Source organism: Amblyomma mixtum, chromosome 8, assembly GCF_055824585.1.
Source record: "Amblyomma mixtum isolate Tamu chromosome 8, ASM5582458v1, whole genome shotgun sequence".
In the NCBI taxonomy this organism is placed as follows: domain Eukaryota; kingdom Metazoa; phylum Arthropoda; class Arachnida; order Ixodida; family Ixodidae; genus Amblyomma; species Amblyomma mixtum.
Genome location: NC_143019.1, coordinates 20,660,109 through 20,683,019, shown reverse-complemented (window position 1 = coordinate 20,683,019; position 22,911 = coordinate 20,660,109). Strand labels below are relative to the sequence as shown.

Sequence of the window (22,911 nt, the reverse complement as noted above, 5' to 3'; positions counted from 1 at the left end):
CAGGCACGAACAGACCCATAGTATGAGTGCAAGGGCATGTTTGCTTATTTATGAACTTCTTGAGTGAAAATCCGCTAGTACCAATCCACATGTGCAGATCTGCACATGTGGATGGGACATGCAGATTCGCATGTGCCATCCAAAATCTGCAGTTCATCTTTTGATCTTTTGCCACAGGTGCGAGATTTCCTGAACCGGTTTGCAAGCATACCAGACATTCTGGAGTTGGACCACCTGACGGTGTCTGGCGATGTCACGTTTGGCAAGGGCGTTTCTCTCAGGGTGAGTGATCCACTAGACTTCTAATCTTCTTTCTCTTAGCTTGCGTGGCAGTTGGTTGTGCAGGTCACAAACTCATTCGAGTTGAGGGCTTAGCTGGTATGTATGGGCATTATGTGGTATGTATGGGCTTCAGCCCTTTAACACTATCACGTTACACCCATAAGGCGGAGCTTAAAGGTGCACTGAAGATGAATCTGAACTTGTCTTTTTGCCGCGGGAATTCGATCTACACGTTCCTAGCATTCTTAGAAACTGCGACTTATTGCCCTGTATGGCCGATTTCCCAAATTAAATCGAATTAACGGCCGGCTCCCGCCCTTTTTTTTTTAATTCTGCCCCGTACGGTGGGCAGAGTCGACCAACACGTGGAGTGCCTTTCACCCAGTCCCGTGGCGGCTTGCCGCTCTGCCATCGGCGGAGTAATACGTAGTAGTCCGTAGTAGCAAATAGTCAGCGCGTATTTTTATTTCTGCGGGCTTATTTTGCGGCTATATTATCTGCGAATGAAACTATTTATTCACGGAAACCTAAAAAACAAAATAAAGCGAAAGCAAAGCCTCCACGGAGCTGGCTGAAAGGAACTTCACGCGTTGGTCGACTCCGCCCATCGTACGAGGCAGAATTGAAAAAAAAGGGCGGGAGCCGGACGTTAATTTGATTTAATTAGGGAAATCGGCCACACAGGGCAATAAGTCACTGTTTCTAAGAATGCTAGGAATGTGTAGATCGAGTTCCCGCGGCAAAAAGACAAGTTCAGAATCCTCTTCAGTGCACCTTTAAGTGTCCCCTTCAATTATCTTACACTGCCTTGGCAGGCCAGGTACAACGTAAACAAAACAAAAACACCACCATTTAATGCAGGCTGTTTCTTCCACACATGTGTGTCTGTGTCACGAACAGCTCCGACTGTTGTTTTCAGGGCACGGTGATCATCATAGCCAACCATGGCGACCGGATTGACATACCGGCGTCAGCTGTGCTGGAGAACAAGATTGTGTCTGGCAACCTGCGCATCCTCGACCACTAAGCTGGAGCTGTTGACACTTGCAGTCCCATGTCAATCAAACTATCAGTGTGCCCGTTTTACGACCTCCCTACTCGGCTGTGTGACGACTGTGCCCTCTCCCCCCCCCCTGATCGGGAATTGTTTTATCTGGTTGATACAGGGATGGTATTCTTGTTGTCTTATTCTCTACCTGTATTTTCTGGTGTCTTTGAGTATTTACCCCGTGTTGCGTGGTGGTGAAAACTGGTGCCAGGGTGCTATAAGAGTGGTGTGTGAATGTCACAGGGAGGAGGGCATCCTACTGTGAGGCGCTTTGAAAAGCATGTTTGTATAGCGCGGCTGTTTTCCACGCTGTATTGTAGTGACAAAGTTTGTGATGGCATTTATGAGGTGGATCGAACGTTGATGTGCAATACAAGTCGCGGTGCATCTCAGTGGCATTCACGTGTGGTATTTTGTGTTACCACGGTGAGCGTACTTGGGCAGCCTAGGTGTTAGTTCCATCACAAAAGACAAGCATGTTGGGAAAAGTTGCTGCTAGTGGTGACATTCAGTAGATGCCATGTGCGGCACCTTGATTACAGGTGCCAAGTCGCCGTTCCCAAGATGTTCACGTGCAGAGGCAGAGTTTGTGATATGGCAGATAAATCACGGACCACTGTTCATTTACTGTGCGTCATTGTTTAGTGTCCATATTTGCTTATTATACATTTGGCCTGCTGGTTGATATCGCCCCAAGGTGCCATAGCAAAAGCCAGAGCTTAGTTCGAATCTGCACTAAAAAAAAACCGAGAGCAAACAGTAAACAGCAATTGACTTGTCTAAGATTTCACAATATCTCATTGCATCATGCTGTTATTAATGCGCTAAGTGTATTTCAGTGCTTTTAAAAAGGGCGTTCACGCTTAAGTGTATAAACCTTAAGGAGCGAATGAACTGTGCCATAGAAGAGAGGAAAAAAAAGCTGTTTTGTGAAATATTGTGCCATTTGTAAAAGCGGTGCTTTGTTCACCTTTTTATTGTGGTCGAGCTGTGATGAGCCGTTGAGTCAGCAACGAGTCTAATCATTTTCTTTAAATGATTTTTTATTAACTTTGGAATCGACGGAAAGCCTGTGGGCTTCCCTTTGTTGGTTGTTGTTATCGCATGGATGCTGGGGTTTTGCCGCTTTCAAATTCTCATTTATTTAAAACTTGGGTTCTTTTCTTGGTCTTACGTTTTATAAATGGAAATGTTTTCTTTTATTCAGCGGGGTAACTTTATATACACCATGTGCTATTTTTTTCTTGATGCTTTCTGTGGGAAGGGTTTTGTTCCGACTTTGTGAACAATTTGTGCATGCATGTGGAACGTGCTTAGTGCAAAATGTAGAAGTGGTTCGGGTACATGTTGAGGGATGCATGGCAGCATTTTTGCAGTCATAACTAGCTGTGGGAGCATTACATCAGATGTTGCCAGTGTAACGAATGCTTGGCAATGCATCAGCTGTGTTGTCTCGGGATGTTCTGCCGACCGCAGCCATGTACAAAGTAGGAAGTTTTGTCATAGGTCATGAAATAAATTATTGTTGAATCGTGCATATTGGCCCATGTGCGTGCAGTTTAATCAGATGGCATGTTGTGCTTCGAGGAAATCTTCTCACTAAATGTCTGTACTGCAATTCATAAAACCAGACTAGTGTTTTAATAGGCTTTGTTATGGGGATCACACTGTGTGCAGCGGGCATGGAGAAGTCTCCATGCCAGATGAAATACAGAGGCAGCGCTCACCAGAGGCTGTTTAGTCCCAAGCATGAAAGACAAAATTAAGGGGGCACCTAAGCAATTATCTTAAGCAGTGAGCAGAGCTGGCTCACTTAGGGCAGTGTATTCCTCAATCACACTGAGTAGGTGGTGGGGTCCACCTACAATTGAAGGCAGTTATGTGCCTTTCCTGTTCTCAAAACCAACCCAAGGTTTATAGATTTTTGAAGGCACAAAACTGGCTACCTGGGTCAGTGGACACTTCAATCACGCTTTGAGATTGGTGGCTATGGGGAGTGGTCTGCTCCAGGAGGGGCGACGACATTATTTGCATGCTGCGCTTGCTTCAGCCACGGGTTTTCGCACGAAGAGCCAAGTAATGCTCTCGAGTTAAAAGGCACTTATGTGGATGAATGTTCAGTTCACAGAAAAAGGAAGGGGAGGCTTACTGTAGTTGTCGATTGTACCCGCCGGTAGCGATGGCAACCAGGGGCAAGCTAAGCAGGCTTCTTGCCGGTTTGCAGCGAGAGGTTCTCCCACATAATCCGAGTGTTTAATGCGTGGTTGATTACGTACTGCATGGGGTGGCAATCATTTGCTCTCTCCTAAAGCAGTGTTTGCACCAGCACAACAGTACAACAGAGTGTGCCGTTCTCGGCTTCTGGGTGACTCGCGCGTGTTGCCTTGAGACGTTTACACGCTCGCCGTTGGCTGGTGGAGGAAATCTGGTATGCATGTACCCACAGTGTGACTCCTGTTGCAGTAGCTGGTTCTGTGCAGATATTCCACACAAGGTACCTTGTGAATAAGAATTTTATTCTGCCATATAAATTAGGACTATTTTTCCATAATTTTATGTACAAGGTGACTGCCCCGGCGCTCTGTGTTTTTTCTTCACGATCCGTCCAGTCCGGAGCCCCGCGTGTTCCCGTGCATGAGGTACAGTGTGTCCCGGACAGATGGGGGCAGCGTTGGCCACTGAGACTGCAGCAAATGTCTCAGCCGCAGAACCTGTTCCAGGCAGATCCTACATGGGGGGAGAAGGAAACCCTGGGTTGTGCATACAAGTCGGAGGTTTCACAAATTACTCCTTTAGGTACCCACACCTTAGTGGTGTTCCATTCGGAGAATTTGAGAAGTAAATTTTGGCCATGACAGGAATTTTTCAAGTTCCAAGAACTGAAATAGGAATTTCAGGTCTAATTTTTGGCAAAAAATATCACTGTCATACCGCAATATAGGCCATCATCTGTGTTTACGAGCTACACAGCAGAGGCAAGTTCAACATCTCAGTTGAAAAAGCAAAGCACTTTGCAAGTTTCCACGCAAGAATCGGCAAGAATGTAGAATCGGCAGGGAGAACATGCTTTGAAGTGGGTCTGCTTTCTCTACTGTCTTGACACTTACTGTGTCAAATGTGTAACAAGCTAATCAGCAGGAATACGCCAATCAAGAAATGTTCACTCAGCCATGGCAGTCGCTGTCAGCCGTAGCTTTCCCAATATGCAACAGCTGGCTCAAAAGGACCAAGCATCAGTACCTGGTACTTGCCAAGAGAATAACGTGCTGCGTTGCCCATCCACGCTCAACTCACCGATAGAGACTCCTTGGTGAAAATGAGAGAGTGATGATTGTGTCCTCCTGCACAAACGAAAAACAAACAGCAAAAGTGAAAAACCACTACTCTTAAGATGCCCCGACATATGTACAGTCATTTGTTTGCTCGCTCAAAAGACGCTTGGCTTTGCAGCCTTCAATAAGTCTGACTAAACCCCACAATGACTACAGCCACGATGAACTGTCTGAAATATCAACCATCCAAGGCAAGGGCAAAAGGTAGAGAGGAGAACTTTTTCAATTAAACTGAATGTAGGAACTGTCCCCAAACTAATCCGACGTAACTGCAAGGCAGTTCACATGGATTGGAACAAAGACGGCAAAGGTGGGCATGTCCAACTGAATACATATGACATACGGTTCAAACACTAGCTAGTGCGTACTGCATCTTCAAAGGCAGAACGCAACTGAAGTTTTTACCTTAACTACTGTCTTTAAATTGTTCGACAAACATCTGTCACTGTGCAACACAAACCAAAGGGAAGTGAACACAACTGCCCGAGCCTCTGAGTGGAAGACATTATATATTAATAATGTCATTATTTATAATGAAGGAGCTTAGCAGGAAAGCTCGGTCCATCAATTCCTCACAGTCTAAGAGTAGCTCGGCAACCCGACACATGCAAAGCCCACCACTGGGACTCACCGCATGGATGCCGCCACGCTGAAAGATGTTTCCCGCACAACCTCCGAACACAATGACCTCGCCCTCGCTGCTGAGGCAGGCTGAATGCCAGAGCCGTGGAGGCAGCTGGAACTCCACTCGCACCCAGGTCAGGATGGGCACCACAAACAGCCAGCAGTCAGCTGCAAACAGTGAGGGACGTAGCATAAGCACTCACATACAAAGTGTCCAAGTTCAAAGGCACAGGCGCATGGCAGCCGTTCGGCATGGTCTACTCACACAGTGGCTCCTCTGTTTGGCTGAAACCTCCGTAGAGGACAATGCGAAATGGGGAGAGTGCCGTGAAACTGTGCCAGGAACGACCGCGTGGCTTTTCACCAATGGTGTCCAACCTAGGGTGAGAACATTTTGGCTGTCAGCAACAACGCCCAGGGTCAGGGGCTACACAAAGGTGACCTAGATCAGCAAACACAAGCCCAAAGTGCAGTCACACAAAAAGTGCAGTCTTTTAGTAAATATATCCTGCTTGGAAGACTGCAAAAAGTAGCTGCACTGCTTTGTGCTGCAAGATGGATCTTCAGGCGATCTGAACTTCTGGCTTCTTTGCTCTGACACCTAAGTGGCCGCATACAAAGAAGAGCACACTGTACGTTCCGTTACAGAAAAGAAAGTGCACCACTGAAAACGCTTGCTCTAGAATACTGACTCCGACTTCCCAACACAAATGTTGCAAGTACACCAGACGAAAATCTCCAGCGCTTTCCAACATCGAAGCAAGTAGTGGAACCTCGGTGGTATGTTCCCAGTTCATATGCCCTAAACTGCAGGCATTAAAAATGTCTCCCTTAAGTTGTACTGTTTGTATACTGGTTAAGGTTTTCCCGGATAACATGATTTCCTGACAACTACACTCAAAAGTTAAGACGAATTCTGGTTGTATAATACATTTAGCGACCAACCGTAGAAGCGTGCAAACATGCGAGTGGGCCAAACCTGGGCACACGCGACACTGAGAGCTGAAACGTAGCAGCAGTAACCTGCCGCGGTGGCTTCTCTGCGGTGCCGTGGTGCAAAGCGGCGCAGCATAAAAAAAAAAAAACCTTCAAAAGTGCACTAACATATGAGCGAGCCATTCCTGCAGGCACGAGACTTCAAAAGAAGAAAACACAGCGGCTTCTCCACAATGCACAAGAGCAACGGAGTGCAGCATCTGAGAACTACAACGATGAGCTTACATACGAGCGGACCGGATCTGGGGAACGTGGCATGTAGAGCGAAAAACACAGCGACGAACAGTCGCTACGCCGTCTTCCCAACAGCACACTGGTGCAACGGGGCGAAGCCGGATGTGTTGCCTGTTGCCAAGTTTCCGCGCTAAAGAAAATGTGGACCGAATTCTCCAAGTACTAGAAAAGACTGTTTAGACCTTGTGCCAAGAAATAGTAACCGAAAACTTTTATGAATAAAAAAGTCAATAAATGTCTTCGCACCTCATTCAAATATTTAATTTCTGAAACTTTTAGGCAGTCTGGATTCTACATTTTCCCCTTCACTTCAAAAAAAATATGCATCAACGAGGTTCCACTTTGGCAAAGCCAGGGTCACTGGCACAAAGCTAAACACAAGCACCTCGAAAGCTCGCGGACATAAGAATTGAGCACACTCACGCGCCACTCCACTGCATGGAGTCCAGGTCCAGTCGATGAATGTCGTTGAACCGGCTCTGCTGGTGGCGGCCGCCAAAGATGAACACCTGGCTGTCAATCTGCGCAGCTGCATGAGCCGCCCGTGCCACTGGAGCTCAGCCCTGGAATAGTGAACAGACTTCCGTTATCACTCGCAAGAGGCACACAGACTGCTAGTGTCAACAAGGGCACCCCCACAGAAGCCAACTAATACCCATCACAGTTCTCCGCAAGGTCACAGGTGCCAATATTCTTTTGCGTCAGAGATGCACACTTCTGTTGTAGCAGACTGACATCAAATCCTGTATGCCCCCTCCCTTCAGAAACACAACCCCCAGCAAATTCCATGAGAGCAAATTTGTGTCTCTTTTATGCAAAAGAAGTGGCTTCTGGCATTCTTCTTACGCCTATAAAGAACGTCATATCTAGCTCTTATTATTCAGTGTCTGGCGCAATTCACAACACCAAATAACCGTCGCACATTTGAATGCCGAATACTTGTGACATTCTAAATGCAAGATATCAAGTACATGCATGCTGTTAGCTGTTTGCAAGTGGTAAAAATAGGTTTGCCGTAGGTGGTCACTGTCACTAAAAATAGTTATAAAGAGAAGCCACAGCTGTTTAGTGCATCCCTTGCTGGGTCTGTCACTTATGACAGGAGGAAAAAAAAAAAAGGCCAGCTCCATTTATGCCTATTTCTAGGCACCAACCTTGTAAAGAGGCCAGCTCCAAGTGTTGGTCTGGGTGTCGAACATGACAAGCTGATTGGTCCATCCCCTCTGCACGAAAAATGGATAAGCATCAGCAAGTGCTGCAACACAAGTGGCTGAGAGTAGGGTTAACAGATTGTGATTACCTATTAATCTGTAATCAATCACAGGTGAAAGAAACAATACTAATTAAGCAATAACTACATTAGAAACAGCACACTGTTAACTTTAAGGGGGGACACTGGTCTTGAAAAAAAAAATTTTATTAATGAAGTCACAGTTACGAAATCTTCAGGGAACATGTATTTTTGTGTGCTGGTTCTAAATATGTCATTTAATTTCATGTAAATTCTTTGAGCACTTATGCACTTTTTATGCTAGTATTTGAGGAGAGTTTTGAAGAAAATTTGCTGCAGGAAACTCGCTGAAATGTGTGCCATTGGGTTCTCTTGATGCCAAGGAATACAATAAGGGTGAAATTGTCTCCCTGCCTATCATAGAACTTAAGTTATAGAGTTTTGAAGTTGTCGCTTCAGAAATGAGAAGGAAAGTGTGTATTCCTGTTTCTGAAGTGGCAGCTTCAGTACCCTATTACTCAAGTTCTATGAGAGCCAGGATGATAATTTTACCCTTATTGTATTCCTTGGTATCAAGAGAACCCAATTTCAGCGAGTTTCCTGCAGCAAATTTTCTTCAAAACCCTCCGCAAGATACTTGCATAAAAAGTGCATAAGTGCTCAAGGAATTGTTTTACATGAAAAGAAATGACATATCTAGAATCAGCGCACAAAAATACATGTGCCCTGAAAAATTTCATAACTATGACTAAATTAATAAAATTTTCTTTTCAAGACCAGTGTCCCCCCTTAATGAAACGTGGAGAATCTTAACTATTGGAACGACACATTGTCAAGAAAAACAGCCCCTCAATGATATTAGCACTCTTCCTCTTGAAGAAAGTTATGCTGCTTCTGCATGACATTGCGGAATGCTTATGGTTGTCGCCAGCAGAAAACATATTTAACTGAGTGAGAGAGTCTTTCAGCGGTCATGAAATGGGCATGCCAAAGAAGCCATGCTAAGGAATCAAATCAAATGTTTATTTCCATGCATAAACAAATACAAGAAAGGGCTACTGGAAAAAACTGCCTAAGGGCAACTCTAATGGCCCACTAACTCAGTCGTTTTAAGAGCAGCAGAGATAATACATGGAATAATGACACACAAGTACAACACCAAACACATAATTAAACACAAGGAAGCAAGATATCTGCAAAAAGCAAACAAAACGCATGGAGATGAAATGATATATACTCCGTCTCACAAGCTGTTTGCAGCACTACGAAAGGTACAGCTCTCTCGTCCAATCAGGATGGCTCGCACTACATTAGTGTGTTCCTACGCGCCTGTGGCTCGATCCGCCTGATGTCCAGGTGGCTTCTTTCTACCTCTAGCAGGTGGCGCTTGATGTCTTTTTATTCTTTTTTGGCTTGTTTTTGGACAGGCGGACGCCCGTTCCAAAGGGACTAGCCCCACTTTTTTTTTTTTTGTCGCAACCTGTTCTCATCAGTTCCTCTGTTGTCGCGTCGCAGTAAATTTCAGTAATTGTGTCATGTGCATATAAATTTATTTACTCCAGCGTGCCGAGGCAGCCGAGTGTCGATGGTGGCGAAATGCAAAACAAGCCCATGTGCTGCGTGAGAGGCAACGCACATTAAACGGCCCGCATTCAACGTCTCCGTTGTCCACTTGTAAAGCGTTAGCTCGCTCACCTGCGTGAGCTTTGGCGTCCTCTTGATGAGCGCATTTGTACTCCAACTGCCCCCGCACTCGACGCGAAGCGCTTCAAGAACATTTAAAGCCACCTGCTTCGCCTGCTTGGGGAAACAGCGCACTGTCGGTGTAGAGCACACAGGAGACACAACAGACTCGACCGACGCCATGTTGGAAAGTGGCGACGCATCACTACCTCGCAGCAGGCCTCCGCAGAGCTGTGTCCGTACGGGCTTTGTCTGGCAATTTCACCAGTGATTGAAACACTCCCTACCATTTAAATATACCTGTCCAAACCATGTTTTTAGTTGCAATGCTTATTGTTTTGATTAATAGTCATACAGTCCTCAAATATTCGAGGGACTATTTTCTGTGTTTCTGCAGTCCTGATTGGACGAGAGAGCTCTACCTTCCGTAGTGCTGCAAACATCTTGTGAGACGAAGTATAGGCAGTTAGCTTGCCAAGCTACAGATTCGACACTTACCCACGGTGCTTGCATGTCATGGACATAGGCGAAGTCGGGCGGCCGTTATACTCCCGGGCGTGGTGTTGTACCAAACCCGCCAAATACATATAGGCTGTAAAACAAGGAAAAGGCGACAGCTGACATACATTACGTCTGGACATATGCTGCTCAATCAAACACTAATGCATTGCAATCTCCAGACTATTGTCTGCAGACTAGCCAGCTTTAAAAGGTGAAACTCTTACTCCACAGACAATCCACAAGCAAAGAGGTTACAAGAGATTTACTATCTAAGGCCCTACTTAAAGAGATATTAAGTAGGGCCATAGGGTAGTCATGGAAAACCATTCTCATGTCAACCCATTATCAACAGCTTTAACACAGCCACAACAAAAATTCTGCTTTCAAACTTCCTGGTGTAGACTAGGAAAATAACAACAAACTTTTCACAATAGTATCCACTTTGCTTGCATATACAGTCAAGTCCACTTATAACAATACTGGTTATAACAATATATCGGATATAACAATGGTCAGTCATGGCACCATCAGCTTTGCCATGTGTTCTATGGTAAAATAAACTGCTTATAGCAATGCTGTCAAGGCACATTATTGGCTATAACAATTAAATCTGGTAATTGAGTGTCAACTATTATAGAAAAAGAAAGAAGAAAATGCTACAACCACACCAGCAAAACCATGCTTACAACACAAAAGCTCGAGCGTGTGGGGCCGACCAATGGACTAAGCTGGCGCAGCAACGCCATGATAGCAAAAGAGGCAGGCGTCATTGCGTCAGGAGAGCTGCTGCATTGCTGCATTGGCTACGCACGCCATGAGTACCCCCAATCAGTCGGTGCAGTGCACGTGCATGCAGCCAGCGCATTTTTTTTCTCTTGTCAGCTGTCACCGCACCCTTGGTTCTGCATGCTTCTTGAATTTCCCATAAGAATCACTTCCGGAAAGCCGGCTTGATTCCTGTGACATGGAGGTGCGCGAAGCTCCTGGTGGCGCAGCGATGGCGGTGCTTTGGTCATCGGTGAACGGTGAACATTATTCCGGTTTCCTGAAGTTCGAATTAACGAGCTTTTACAGGCATTAGAACAATCAAACCCTTTCGGGTATTTACTGTCAATAAATGCTCTGAAGTTTGTCATCTTTTATTTTTTTCGGCACAACCCTGTTATAACAATTATTGGTTATAACAATGGTATTTCCATGGCACTTGAATATTGTTAAAAGTGGGCTTTACTGTATTCGCTTTGGACAGCCACACCAAGAAAGAATATATAATATATAAATTATATTACATAATATATAAACATATATATTACCTCAGTTACTTTGTGGGTACACTATAAAATTAGGTCAATACTTGTAAATAAGTGCCTGAGTACAGATGACACAATTTGCGCTTATGACCAGCTGAAAAAAAAAAAGACTTTATACAGCCAAAACTGGTTGTTGTGCCTCATGCTCCAGGTGTAAGCTACAGTCTGTGGAAAACATGGCAGGCCATCCAAAGTGACTAAAGTTAATGAAACGCTGTGCGCAACTGCCACTGGAGTGCTAGACTGCGCATGTGCATAGAAGCCCCTGCATTCTCTATCAAGGCTGTCTTCTACATCTTTCTCGTCTTCCAAGCTGACCTGTATAACATATACACAACCCATACAGTCATGTATGCAGTATACGTTTTCAAATATGCTGGGCGCTCTTTTTTGTTTTTTACCTCGGTCACCTCAACAGTACAGATGCGAAAACGATGCAAATAACAAAAAAATGCTGTAGTCTTCTGTTGTGCATTCAGTGAAGTTTTAACTTGCAGAAATCGCACAATTTCTGCCAAAGGCGCCTTCATTTGAAACGCCATGGCCAGTCACAGCTAGGTGCAACGAGCGCATGAATGCACTGGAAAGGGCACGGTTTCACGCCAAAGCTGCGCAGACAACAAGTGGTTATCCCCCCCCCCTCCCTCCACCCCCCCCCCCCCCCCCCCAACTGTGCACCAGTCCACTGCTCACCAGTCACGGTGAGTCCAGCCGGCCATCTTGTCACAAGGTGTGGGCAGGTGCCCCTGGGCATCCACCAGTTCCCACATGAGGGTGGTCAGGTTCAGCCGGTACAGCTGGTTGGTGTTTCGGTCGGTGTGGAATCCACCAAACAGGTACAGCGCGTCACCAAGCACCCGGGCGATCGCGCCCGACGTGCCTGGAGGGACATCTCCCGTCGTGTTACGTAGCGTCCTGTGTGTGAGCAAACATGTGAATTTCCCAGAAATTTATTTGGGCACTTGTTTCCAGCACCTAGCAGAAATATAAGAATGCAACTGTCGCGCAGCACACATTAATATCAGTTACTACTTAAGTAAATAATCAATACAGTCAACTCTTCGTAACTAAAACTTGACAGGGACCAAATATATGTTGCAGTTAAGGGAACCCTTTTCAGTACACTAAAATGATGAAAGCATCAGTTAAAATAAACCTCGAGTTAGAATTAACAACATTCCACTCTACAGTATTATAGTTGATGTCACCACAACTAAGCGTCAGAGACAAAAGCAGGTTCAATATAGCTCACTTCAGGCCACTGGTGTAAACAGCTTGAAAAAAAAAATGAAAGGTTTGGTTTGGTTTAGAGGGGTGGGGCTTAAATGCCCCAAAGCGGCTCAGGCGATGAGGGATGCCGTAGTGAACAGCTCCGGAAATTTCGGCCACCTGGGGTTCTTTAACATCATCACACAGTATACGGACTTCTACAATTTCACATCCACAGAAATTCGACCGCCGTGGCCGGGATCGAACCCGCATCGCCACGTCTTTCGGGTCAGCAGCGGAGTGCTACAACCACTGAGCCACCGCAGAGGTGCAAGGTGGGAGATGCCCCTTTATCTGTATGAAAGGAAAGTTGTTGAAAGGACGAGAGAGATCTGGGATGCTCATCCCCATTTGCCTATGTTTTCGGAAACACCACTATGAGCTTACAAGTCCTTCTATTTCTGCTACAATGTATAAGACTTTTGTGCTCTGCAACCACAATACCCAAAGTTCCCCCTCTAGTGAGACTCAATCCCCCCTCCCCGCTATGACATGGTAGCGAAACCTTTTCAAAACGAGGTCGATGGGCGCCGCCATATTGGGCACTGAGCAGTGCTCGCAGTACAGTAAAGAGTTGAGGAAAGCTCCCTCAGGTTCACCCCACAGCCCAGAAAAAAAAAAAAACTGCCCTTTTACACTCTATCTCAAAGCTGGCGGCGATGGTCGGGGTTTCCAAGGTCACGCAGATTAGGGGGAAGCCCCCCTCACCTTTTCTAAGAAGAGTAAAGTGGAGGGTGACTGAGTCATCTCCCCTCGCGCTAACCCCAAGTCAGCTTTCTTGCAGCTCTCCAGTGGAGGAAAGCCGACTTACAGGAAAACTTTTGCAACCAGAACCCTTGTTCGTTTACATTAATACGACAGGGGCGGATCGCATTTCCTTGCGTATCTCGCGGAGGCGACACGCCGCTGTTTACATGTACTGTACCACATCAGGCGGGACGGTGACCCCGGAAGAGGAGGAGGGGGGTGCACTGTATACAACGACTACAGACAAAGCCACCTAGACTAGACAAGGCCTGTTCACTCCTCCTCTCCACAGTGGCCTACGTCACACTAGCTGCCCGACCGCGAAAGGCTTTGCCGCGAACGATGGTGAGTCTTCTGTGAAACGCAGGCGGATGCAACAAAGGAGCATGGCACCTGGGAGGCGACGCGGGTGGACCGTGCCACGTTGGTTAGGTTAGGCAGCGAACGTACTGACATTTGTCTTTTCCGGCTTCTCTGTTTTCGAGCTGCAGATCGTCAAACTGTTTTCTTTTTACTTGTTTGCGTTTAAACCATGATGTGGTGCTGAAGCAAAACACTCTCATTTTGTAACCGCAACAACATAGGCCGGTGCTGCGTGCATGGGTGCCACGGAAATTGCGACGGTGGTCAAAAAGTTAGGGTGCTTGGTTTTCCCAAGGATGAAGCTCGCAGAAAACTTTGATGATAGTAGTTCCTCGCAAGGATTTTACGCCAACTATGCGTTCCAATGTAAGTAACTGGAATTTGATCGCTTTTGATTGCTTATCTTATGTTCTGTAAAACCCAACGCTAAACAAAAACATTCCAGGAAGCCATCAACAATTCTATCAAGGCAAGCGAGAAGAATTAGTGTCTTCATTTGCAGTATTGCAAATCAAGCTAGTCAACATTCGCGACACAAAGTTTCGGACAGTCACTGCGAAGGAAAGTCCATCGTGTTTCTTAGTTTAGAAACTGAGCCGTCTCCACATGTGAAACGTGCTGTCACAGTCCTTCCGCATCTGGCAATATCTTTGACTATACGCATGGTGAGGCTGCACGATCATCAAATTGAAGAATGACGCCATTTAGGCCAGCAGTCGGAAGGTAGCTGCCAGGAAGCTAAAAAAATTGAAGAATTGAGATATTTTAATGCAAAGCACTGAGAGCAATAAAATGTTCACATAGTCTTCATGTTTCTGTTTTCCATGACTTCATTCTTTTTGTTTATACCAATGTTCAGCACGCCATCCGCTTCCGAAAATGGCAAAAAAACACGTTTTTTTTAAAAAGCAGTACATTACATGAGATACGGCTAGATACTGCATTTCATGCATTCTGCTGCATTTTACTGCTATGCTGTCTGGGAAATAATATATTGGTTTGGTTTAGTTTATGGGGTTTAACATCCCAAAGCGACTAAGGCTATGAGAGACGCCGTAGTGGAGGGCTCCGGGAATTTCGACCACCTGGGGTTCTTTAACGTGCACTGACATTGCACAGTACACGGGCCTCTAGAATTTCTCCTCCAAAGAAATTCTAGCTGCCGCGGCAGAATTCAAGTGATGAGGGCACGTAAACACATGCACACAAAGCACACAGCATGTCAGAATCTATTAATCCGGCTGTCACAAGCATGGGAATAGAACCGTGACCGGATCTTAATCCCATTTACTGCTTTGCTGTTCAACAACACTGCAAAATCTTGTCTCCATTTATAAAAATTCCATCTGCAAGCTGAATTTAGATTTCTTAACCAAACAGGGTGGTGTTACACGTCAGCTCGCATGAGGACTATACTCAGTTCCTGCGAGGGATACAAATTTGCACTTACCAGAGCACGGCTCAATAATTTGCAGCTTTGCAAACCCACACCAATCGAACAGAATTTTACGAAAAAGTTAGACCCCACACTTTCAATCCGTTCAATAAAGCTAGTGTCCAGATCACATACTGGGTGAGACACAAATGTCCAGGCAAATACCTGCCTCTGCCTCGGCAAGCAAGCCTGCCATGAAAAAGTTGAAGCTTCCTTTCAGACATCTCTTGCAAGATTAACAAATGTTACAGCACAGTACTAAGAGTATGATGTCATTGGAGCACTCAGACAATCAAGAAGGTGTGAGCAAATTGATTTCAGATTTCGAAAATTCGGATTAAAAAAAAACAATGTGTTTCATCAGTGGCAAACGGCATAAAAACGCTTAGTGCTCGACATGGAAGAACTCTGACAGTTGTCACTATTTTGACAGAGGAATGAGCTTGTTCCTGCTCAGTTGTTGCTGGACCACTACGAATATTGTTACGTGCTTAGCACGCACGGGGGTTTATTCACAGAGGGGATCGGTCGGAGCAGGATGGAAGCAGGAAGCCTACCAGCGTCCTTCAGCTCTTTCTCTTCCTTTCTCCCCGCTGGTCTTCTTCTGCTTCTTCCGTCGAGGCTCTGTGGAAGCACGTGACATTTCCCTCCTCGCAGACGAAGCCCGTCGGGCGGGTTAAATAGACCGTCTGGGATGGAATCGCTTGAGGCGGGCTACATGCACCACCTGAGACTGGCGTGACCGTCGACCACTAGCAGTTAGTCGTGATATAACGTAATTAACGTCACTTATGCACTCCAACACAACAAACGGTCCAGTGTAGTGGGATAACAGTTTCTGACACAGACCACGCTTGCGTAGAGGGGTCCACAACCACACAATGTCACCAGGAACATAAGAAACTTCTTGGTGTTGGACGTCGTAGCGGTTCTTGGAACGCTCTTGCGAAGATAAAATTCGAACGCGGGCAAGCTGGCGAGCTTCTTCAGCTCTGCAGAGTGTGGTCGCAAGAGAAGGTTCGTCGCGGATGAAAAATGGTAGAATGGTGTCAAGGCCGCAGCGAGGCGAGCGAGCATAGAGCAGGTAAAAGGGGCTGTAGCCAGTTGTCTCATGTTGCGCTGTGTTGTATGCATGAGTAATGAACGGGAGGACGCCATCCCAGTGCTTATGATCTGCAGCGACGTACATAGCAAGCATGGTGGTGAGCGTCCGATTGGTGCGTTCTACCACACCGTTCGTTTGGGGATGATATGGTGTGGAGTGGCGAAAACTGCAGCTGCTGAGGTGGAGAAGTTCTTCAACAACGTCCGCTGTAAATTGGCGTCCACGGTCGCTAATGAGAACTGCAGGAGGGCCGTGCCGAAGAATGACGAATCGAAGTAAGAAGTTAGATACTTCAGACGCAGTAGCAGCTGGTATCGCGGCTGTCTCACAATAACGGGTTAAGTGGTCTACGCACACAAGAATCCATCGATTTCCTTTAGAGGACCGTGGGAAAGGTCCAAGGAGGTCAATGCCAACTTGCTCAAACGGGGCTGTTGGAGGTGTGATTGGTCGCAGTTTGCCCGGTGGACTTGAAGTCGGCAGCTTAAAGCGCTGGCATTGCACACAGCTGGCTACATAGTGCTGGATGGTTGAACGCATGTTAGGCCAGTAAAATCGTTGTTGTGTGCGGTGGAGTGTGCGTGTCACTCCCAAGTGCCCAGACGTGGTGTCGTCGTGCATCATTTCAAGAACTGTGATGCGTAGGTTTTCGGGTACAACAAGAAGCGTGCGTGCTCCTCCAGAAGCGAAATTCCTCTTATAAAGCAAACCGTCGCGAATGCAAAAAGTATTCTTTACAGAATCTTGAGCGGCATCAAACAAAGAGGTTAAAGTTTGGTCTTTGCGTTGCTCAGTTCGGAAAACTTGAAGATCGGGGAAGCCTTGTGAAAGTGACGCCAAGTATTCATCAAAGTTGTCTGCGTCGTCATCAGTCGTTTGAAGCGGCAAACGGGAAAGACAATCGGCATCTGAGTGTTTACGGCCACTTTTATGCACCACAGTGAAATTAAATTCTTGTAGGTGCAAAGCCCATCGAGCAAGCCGGCCACAGGGGTCACGAAGACTCACTAGCCAGCAAAGCGAGTGATGGTCGGTCACGACGGTGAAAGCATCCCCGTACAGATAGGAGCGGAAGCGCTGTACAGCGAAAACAACGGCGAGACATTCTTGCTCAGTAACCGTGTAATTTCTTTCGCTCTTACTCAATGAACGGCTGGCATATGCTACCACGTGCTGATCGTGACCATGGCGTTGTATAAGTACAGCGCCGATACCGATACCACTTGCATCAGTATGCACTTCAATTGGTGCAGATGGGCAGAAGTGGCGTAGGATGGGGCCCGAGGTCAAAAGAAATTTCAGATGTCGGAAAGCTGCGTCACATTCGCTGGTCCAATCGAACGGTGCATCTTTATGCAGCAAACACTTGAGTGGGTAAGCGATGTCCGCAAACCTAGCTATAAAGCGTCGAAAGTACGAGCAAAGCCCTAAAAAACTCTGCAGCTCTTTCACTGATTAAGGCACCGTAAAACTTTTGACAGCTTCAATTTTCTTTGGATCTGGTCGAACACCTTCTTTATCAACTAAATGACCAAGAACAATTGTTTCACGGTTCCCAAAATGACATTTCTTGGAATTGAGGATAAGGCCAGCTCGTTCCATGCAATCAAGCACAATATCCAGGCGGCTGTTGTGCTCACTAAACGCTTTGCCAAAAATTACAACGTCGTCCAAATAACATAAACAAATTTGCCACTTAAGGCCACGCAGGATTGTATCCATGAATCGCTCGAATGTTGCAGGTGCATTACATAATCCGAAAGGCATAACGTTAAACTCGTAAAGTCCGTCTGGTGTTATGAATGCCGTTTTTTCCCTATTTGCAGTGTGCATGGGGATATGCCAGTAGCCGGATCGCAAATCAATAGAAGAAAAGTATGAAGCGGAGTGCAGACAATCAATTGCGTCATCTATACGTGGAAGCGGGTAGACATCCTTCTTTGTGGCTGTATTTAAGCGACGGTAGTCAACACAGAACCTCCATGTGCCATCTTTTTTCTTAACAAGGATAACTGGAGCTGCCCAAGGACTGGAAGACTCTCGAATTATGCCTCGCTTTAGCATCTCTTGAACTTGGTCATCTATTAACTTACGTTCAGTGGCTGAGACTCGATAGGGCTTCTGGCGTATAGGAGGTGCGGAGCCGGTGTTGATCGTGTGATGAATACGACTGGTAGGCGGTGGTGTAAAATCGTCTTTGGCAAAGTCGAACACGAACACGTGCTTCAGAAGGAGTTCCACTAGAGTGCGACGCTCGGTTGTGGGAAGAGCCTGATTAATCATAGCCTTAACTTGGGTCTCCATATCTCTTTTCACGTGCGTGCTAAGCACGTAACAATATTAAACCAACGCATGGAAGCCTTAACTATGCATGATCAGCTGATGAGTGGCATACTCAAGTGTAACTAGTAGTGGTACACATCATTTGTCAAAGAAGGCAAACAAACAATACAACGAATGCAATGATGGCTTCTATACGTGCAACATTACTCTATCAGCTGATAGCAGATATAATTAAGCAGCAAGCTTTCCAGCCAAGCTTTGCAAACTACTTTGCACTGCACTGCCATTTGCAGTGGCATCGGCAATGTGTCCAACCTTGTGAAACCTATCTCAATTGTAGGTTACTGGTCGCACATGCCTAAATGTGTTTCACTACACTCAACGGCAGGAAGGCAACGCTCATACAGGCACCAAAACAATGCACCCGCGTTGTAGGGTTAAACTTTAAGATTTGGCCTGTTCTAGACTTGGTAATCACTCGTTATGCAGGGTTTAGGATGCTTAGGCCGCATCAGTGTCAGCTTCAACACCGCACAGAAGCAACAAAAGCGCGAAATGCACCAGTAAAAGCGGCATTATACCTGACGATGTGAGGCAGCGCGGTAGTGCACTGAAGCAGCGGGCTCAGGCCGCGTCAGGGCTGTGGCATGTTGCAAGTTGCGCGTCCGCGCCGAGGGTGCGCCCCGGTCGAAACGATTGCAGCGATCCTGGTATCGGCGGTAAACGGGGCTGCAGTTAAGCCTAATAAATGTGAAATTTTTCGACCACTATCAATAATAAAAACATGCTTATGAACTAAATTATAACCAGCCATAGGTATTAAAAATGAGACATCAAAGAAATTAGTTGCGAAGATGACGACGCGGGTAACGTAGCAGCAGACGACAAGCAGACGACGCACGGTCAGCCGCGCAAGCGAAAACGGCGACGTCGGCGACATTCGCACTGCAGCAGCGTCATTGGCGTCATGTCGAGTCACACAGTGAGCTTTTCTTGGAGTCTTTATACTAAGAACTAGCACTGCAGCATATTATGTTGTCCCTAGCCCAACGCACTGTGATTTCTTCTACACGAGTCAAAGGTTAAAAATTTTCTCTGCCTTTCTCTGCGTGTGTTTATTCATAGCCACAGACTGATATGTTTCAATACAGGTCAGATGTTTTACTTCCCTGCTATTTACCTAAATCTCTTTACAAAGTCGCGTACAAACGTATATTCAGTCATGTAGCATTTTATTATGTATACTGTACCTTGATACCATTTTTTATCCCCTATATATTCTCTGTGCGCTCATGTCTTTTAGGTTTACATAATGGCGTTTTTTTATTTTGATTTTTAGGATGCTTGTCTGATACTGCAATGTCACTCATACTTAAAATCCCTTTTTTGACATCGATTGTCACTGATGATGTTCTTTTAATAAATTGTTCTTTGTACAAAACCATTTACGCTTTTCGTTCTCGATCGAGCGCATCTGCTAAGCAGTCGCGCCGCTCGCCACCATACACCATATGCTACATCAACAGACACATCGAAATACAAAAGCGAGTGAGCAGATTCCGTAAGCACTTAGGAATTAAAGCGTGATTGCAGCGCGGGATCAGTTGATCAACACTATTTACAAAGCTTGGATCGAGCTAGCGGCCGCCAGCACCAGGAACGCGCGAGTACAGTGCACTGTAGCGCGAGCAACCGGCCACAACCAGCCGCCTAAAAGCGCGCCGCCATATTGGATTTTTGATGCGTTTACCGCCTCTCCCAGGTGCCGCCACCATCGCCTTCGAAAAAAAACGGCCCCATTGGCTCTATGAGAGTGTCACTCCCTTGGCCGCGTTCCGTGTACTCCACCAGAGACAGCTTGCAGCCCTCGGGGAACAGAAGCAGCGCCTCGGTGAGGAACGGGATCTTGAGCGTCTGCAGGCGGGGCAGTCCGCGCAGCAAGTGGAACGACGAGGCGACGCTGATGCGCGGATCGAAGCACATGTCGCTCTCAAGCAGCAACGTACGCAGCTGAGAGCACGCCACGAGCATGTAGAGGCTTTCGTCCGTCACGCGCTGGCCGGACAGCTTGAGCTCGCTCAACTCCCGGCAGTGCTCGGCGATCGAGCACACCACACGGTCCGTCACATTGCAGAGGCAGAGCGTCAACCGGCGTAGCCGCGGGAGCTTGCACAGGGCGTCGACCAGCGACGCGTCCTCCTGATCCACGGCGCCGACGAGCGAGAACTCGACGAGCTGCTTGCCGTGTTCCGAGATCTGGCGCAGGAGACGCGGAAGCCGCGACGGCTTGTCGACGGGTAGGTGACAGTCGATGAAGCTGAGCCTGATACGGCGGAGCCGATGCGTCAGCAGGTGGTGCAGCGAGGTGAAGTTGGACTGCTTGTACGACTGCAGCGCGTCCACCAAGTCCTCGCTCACGTGCGGCGGGAATACGCTGGTCGCCGCGTCGTCGTGCGCCGGACACAGCGAGTGGATGGTGCGGGCGACGTAGACGACGCAGAGGCGGTACAGCGGCTTGGGTGTCTTCCGTCGCGGCATGTTCGTTCCGCGGTTTGGGCGCTGGACGGGTTTGCTCTTTAATTTTTCTTCCCGAGTCGTCTCTTTCTCGTTCGCTGCGCCGTAGATGCTGTCACACGGCGGCCCGGCGACGGTGGGGCAAGGTTCGTTGACACCACCACCACCGCTCCGTAGCTGCTGGCTCCTCCTGAGCGCTAGGGCCTGGCCCGGCCGCGCTCCTCCTCATGCTTAACGCTACCGGAAAGGCTCGACGCGAAGCGTCAACCTACCGGGCATCCCTGACGCCGTTGCTGCTGTTTGCGGAGTCCTTCGGTCGGCGTTCGTGCCCACCTAGAAACCGTGCCCCAGAAGCCGCAGCCCCTCGACACAGTCGCCCAGTCGCTGTGCGCCTCTACGCTGCAGCCCTACAGATGGCACCAGCGCAGCTGTGTGGAAAAGAAAACGAGCATTGATCGCTGTTTATCGGTCTTGTTTGCTGCGTTTGTCAAGTTGTTGTCTTTGAGTACGATTGCTTTCCGAATCTGTCTCACAGCCTGGCAGACTGTTATTTCCGCTGTATATTTAGATTTAGAGTCTTCCCAGCAACGCCAGCAACTCTCAGTCGGCAACTATGGCTCGTGGTGAGCGCGAGTTGTGAACATAGTTTTGTTCGCGATTTCAAACGCGACCTCTTGCCAAGCTCTTCCCGGCGAATAAAATGTTTTACAATCAATCAAACGGATTTCAGTGGGAGGCCGTGCTCCTCAGCTAGGACGCGGAAGTTGAACTCCGGGTCACGAGAAGGGCCGAAGAGGTTGCCGGCCGGCATCGCCGGACAGGTCACTGCCGTTCGGCCTAGGAATAAGAGGCCCACCATGGAGATGGGATGACTACCCCTTTTCGTGACCCCAATCTTTCTGAAAATCATGTTGCTGTCTCTCTCAAACAGCACTCAAGCACCAAGCAGACAGGGATATTGCTGAGGCATATTTTTCAGTTATACAAGAATTATATTAATTATTTATAAATTCAAGGCTCCCGACGAATGTAGGTCCGAATGCAATGCATGAAAGCTTGTCTGCGTCGTTCCCTTTCCGTCCCTCGTGTTTCTTTCGCGCTATTTTTACATCATGAAAGTTATCCAACTTGCCCAACTTTCGGCTTTGAAAGCTACCTGGATTACAAAAAATGTTGGTCTGATATGCCTTTATAATGTACTGAATAATATATGGTAGAGAGAGGGTGTGGTAGATGGTCCTTTGCGATCACAAAATGAATAAGGGAGGGGAAAACCTATATAATATATGGTATTACTAGCTTACAACTGTTTTTTAATCTGATTATTGTGCAGTGTAGCCTTTTTACCCATCCAGTCGATTTTTCCTGGCCTTCAATGAGGAGTAATGGTCACAGCCATAAGATTATTTATTTATTTGTTTGTTTATTTATTTATTTATTTATTTAAATATCCCTGGGAGCTCCCGCAGAAGGGCTGCGGTATCCCTGGTATTAAATGAGGGGGAGGGGGTGCTAACACATACAGCAGAAGGTATTCGTTGAGAACAAATAAACATAAATGCGAAAAATACAGCGCAAACACTTGAAACGCATGCAACTGATAACGTATGACATAATCTGAGCAGAATATCAGAATAATATCTTCAGGAATATGAAAATACAAAGGAACTACACACTACGTGGCTGGTGTGCATAAGAAAGGCTAAATTTATGTCTTGATTTTGCATAAAATTAATATAACATGATTGGCCGAGCCTGTTGTTTGAGAAGAGAGAAAGCCGCGTTCAGGAGCACGGCACCAAAATTAAAAAATTTAGCGCTGTTCAAACCACACCGAGAAAGCAGCGAAAAAAAAACAGTTCACACACCTTGCCCAAAAATGTGAAGAGAAAGGCGGGACAGGAGACGCGAGACGGGTTTGGGGAGAATGTATCAACTCGCTCAACTTGCTGTT

At 46.8% G+C, this 22,911-nt stretch overlaps 1 protein-coding gene and 1 pseudogene across 5 annotated transcripts in view; one reads left to right on the top strand and one right to left on the bottom strand.

Annotated features, from left to right (window-relative positions):
* The window catches only part of LOC149331604 (UTP--glucose-1-phosphate uridylyltransferase-like), a 56,492-nt gene extending 53,627 nt beyond the window's left edge, over nt 1-2,865 (top strand). For all 4 annotated transcript variants that reach the window (XM_089556769.1, XM_089556768.1, XM_089556771.1 and 1 more), the window contains 2 exons: nt 178-282; nt 1,202-2,865. In XM_089556769.1, coding sequence (XP_089412895.1) covers nt 178-282; nt 1,202-1,309 — 213 coding nt within the window. In that variant the 3' untranslated portion in view covers nt 1,310-2,865. The remainder of the gene's footprint in view (nt 1-177; nt 283-1,201) is intronic.
* A 960-nt stretch (nt 2,866-3,825) lies between these two features.
* Nucleotides 3,826-21,359, bottom strand: LOC149331603 (kelch domain-containing protein 2-like; annotated as a pseudogene). Its single transcript, XR_016285088.1, has 10 exons — nt 20,278-21,359; nt 19,025-19,078; nt 11,935-12,156; nt 9,929-10,022; nt 7,671-7,739; nt 6,940-7,079; nt 5,552-5,664; nt 5,294-5,454; nt 4,625-4,671; nt 3,826-4,057 (listed from the first exon to the last, which is right to left on the bottom strand). The product of XR_016285088.1 is annotated as a kelch domain-containing protein 2-like (transcript).
* Nucleotides 21,360-22,911: the final 1,552 nt, after the last annotated feature.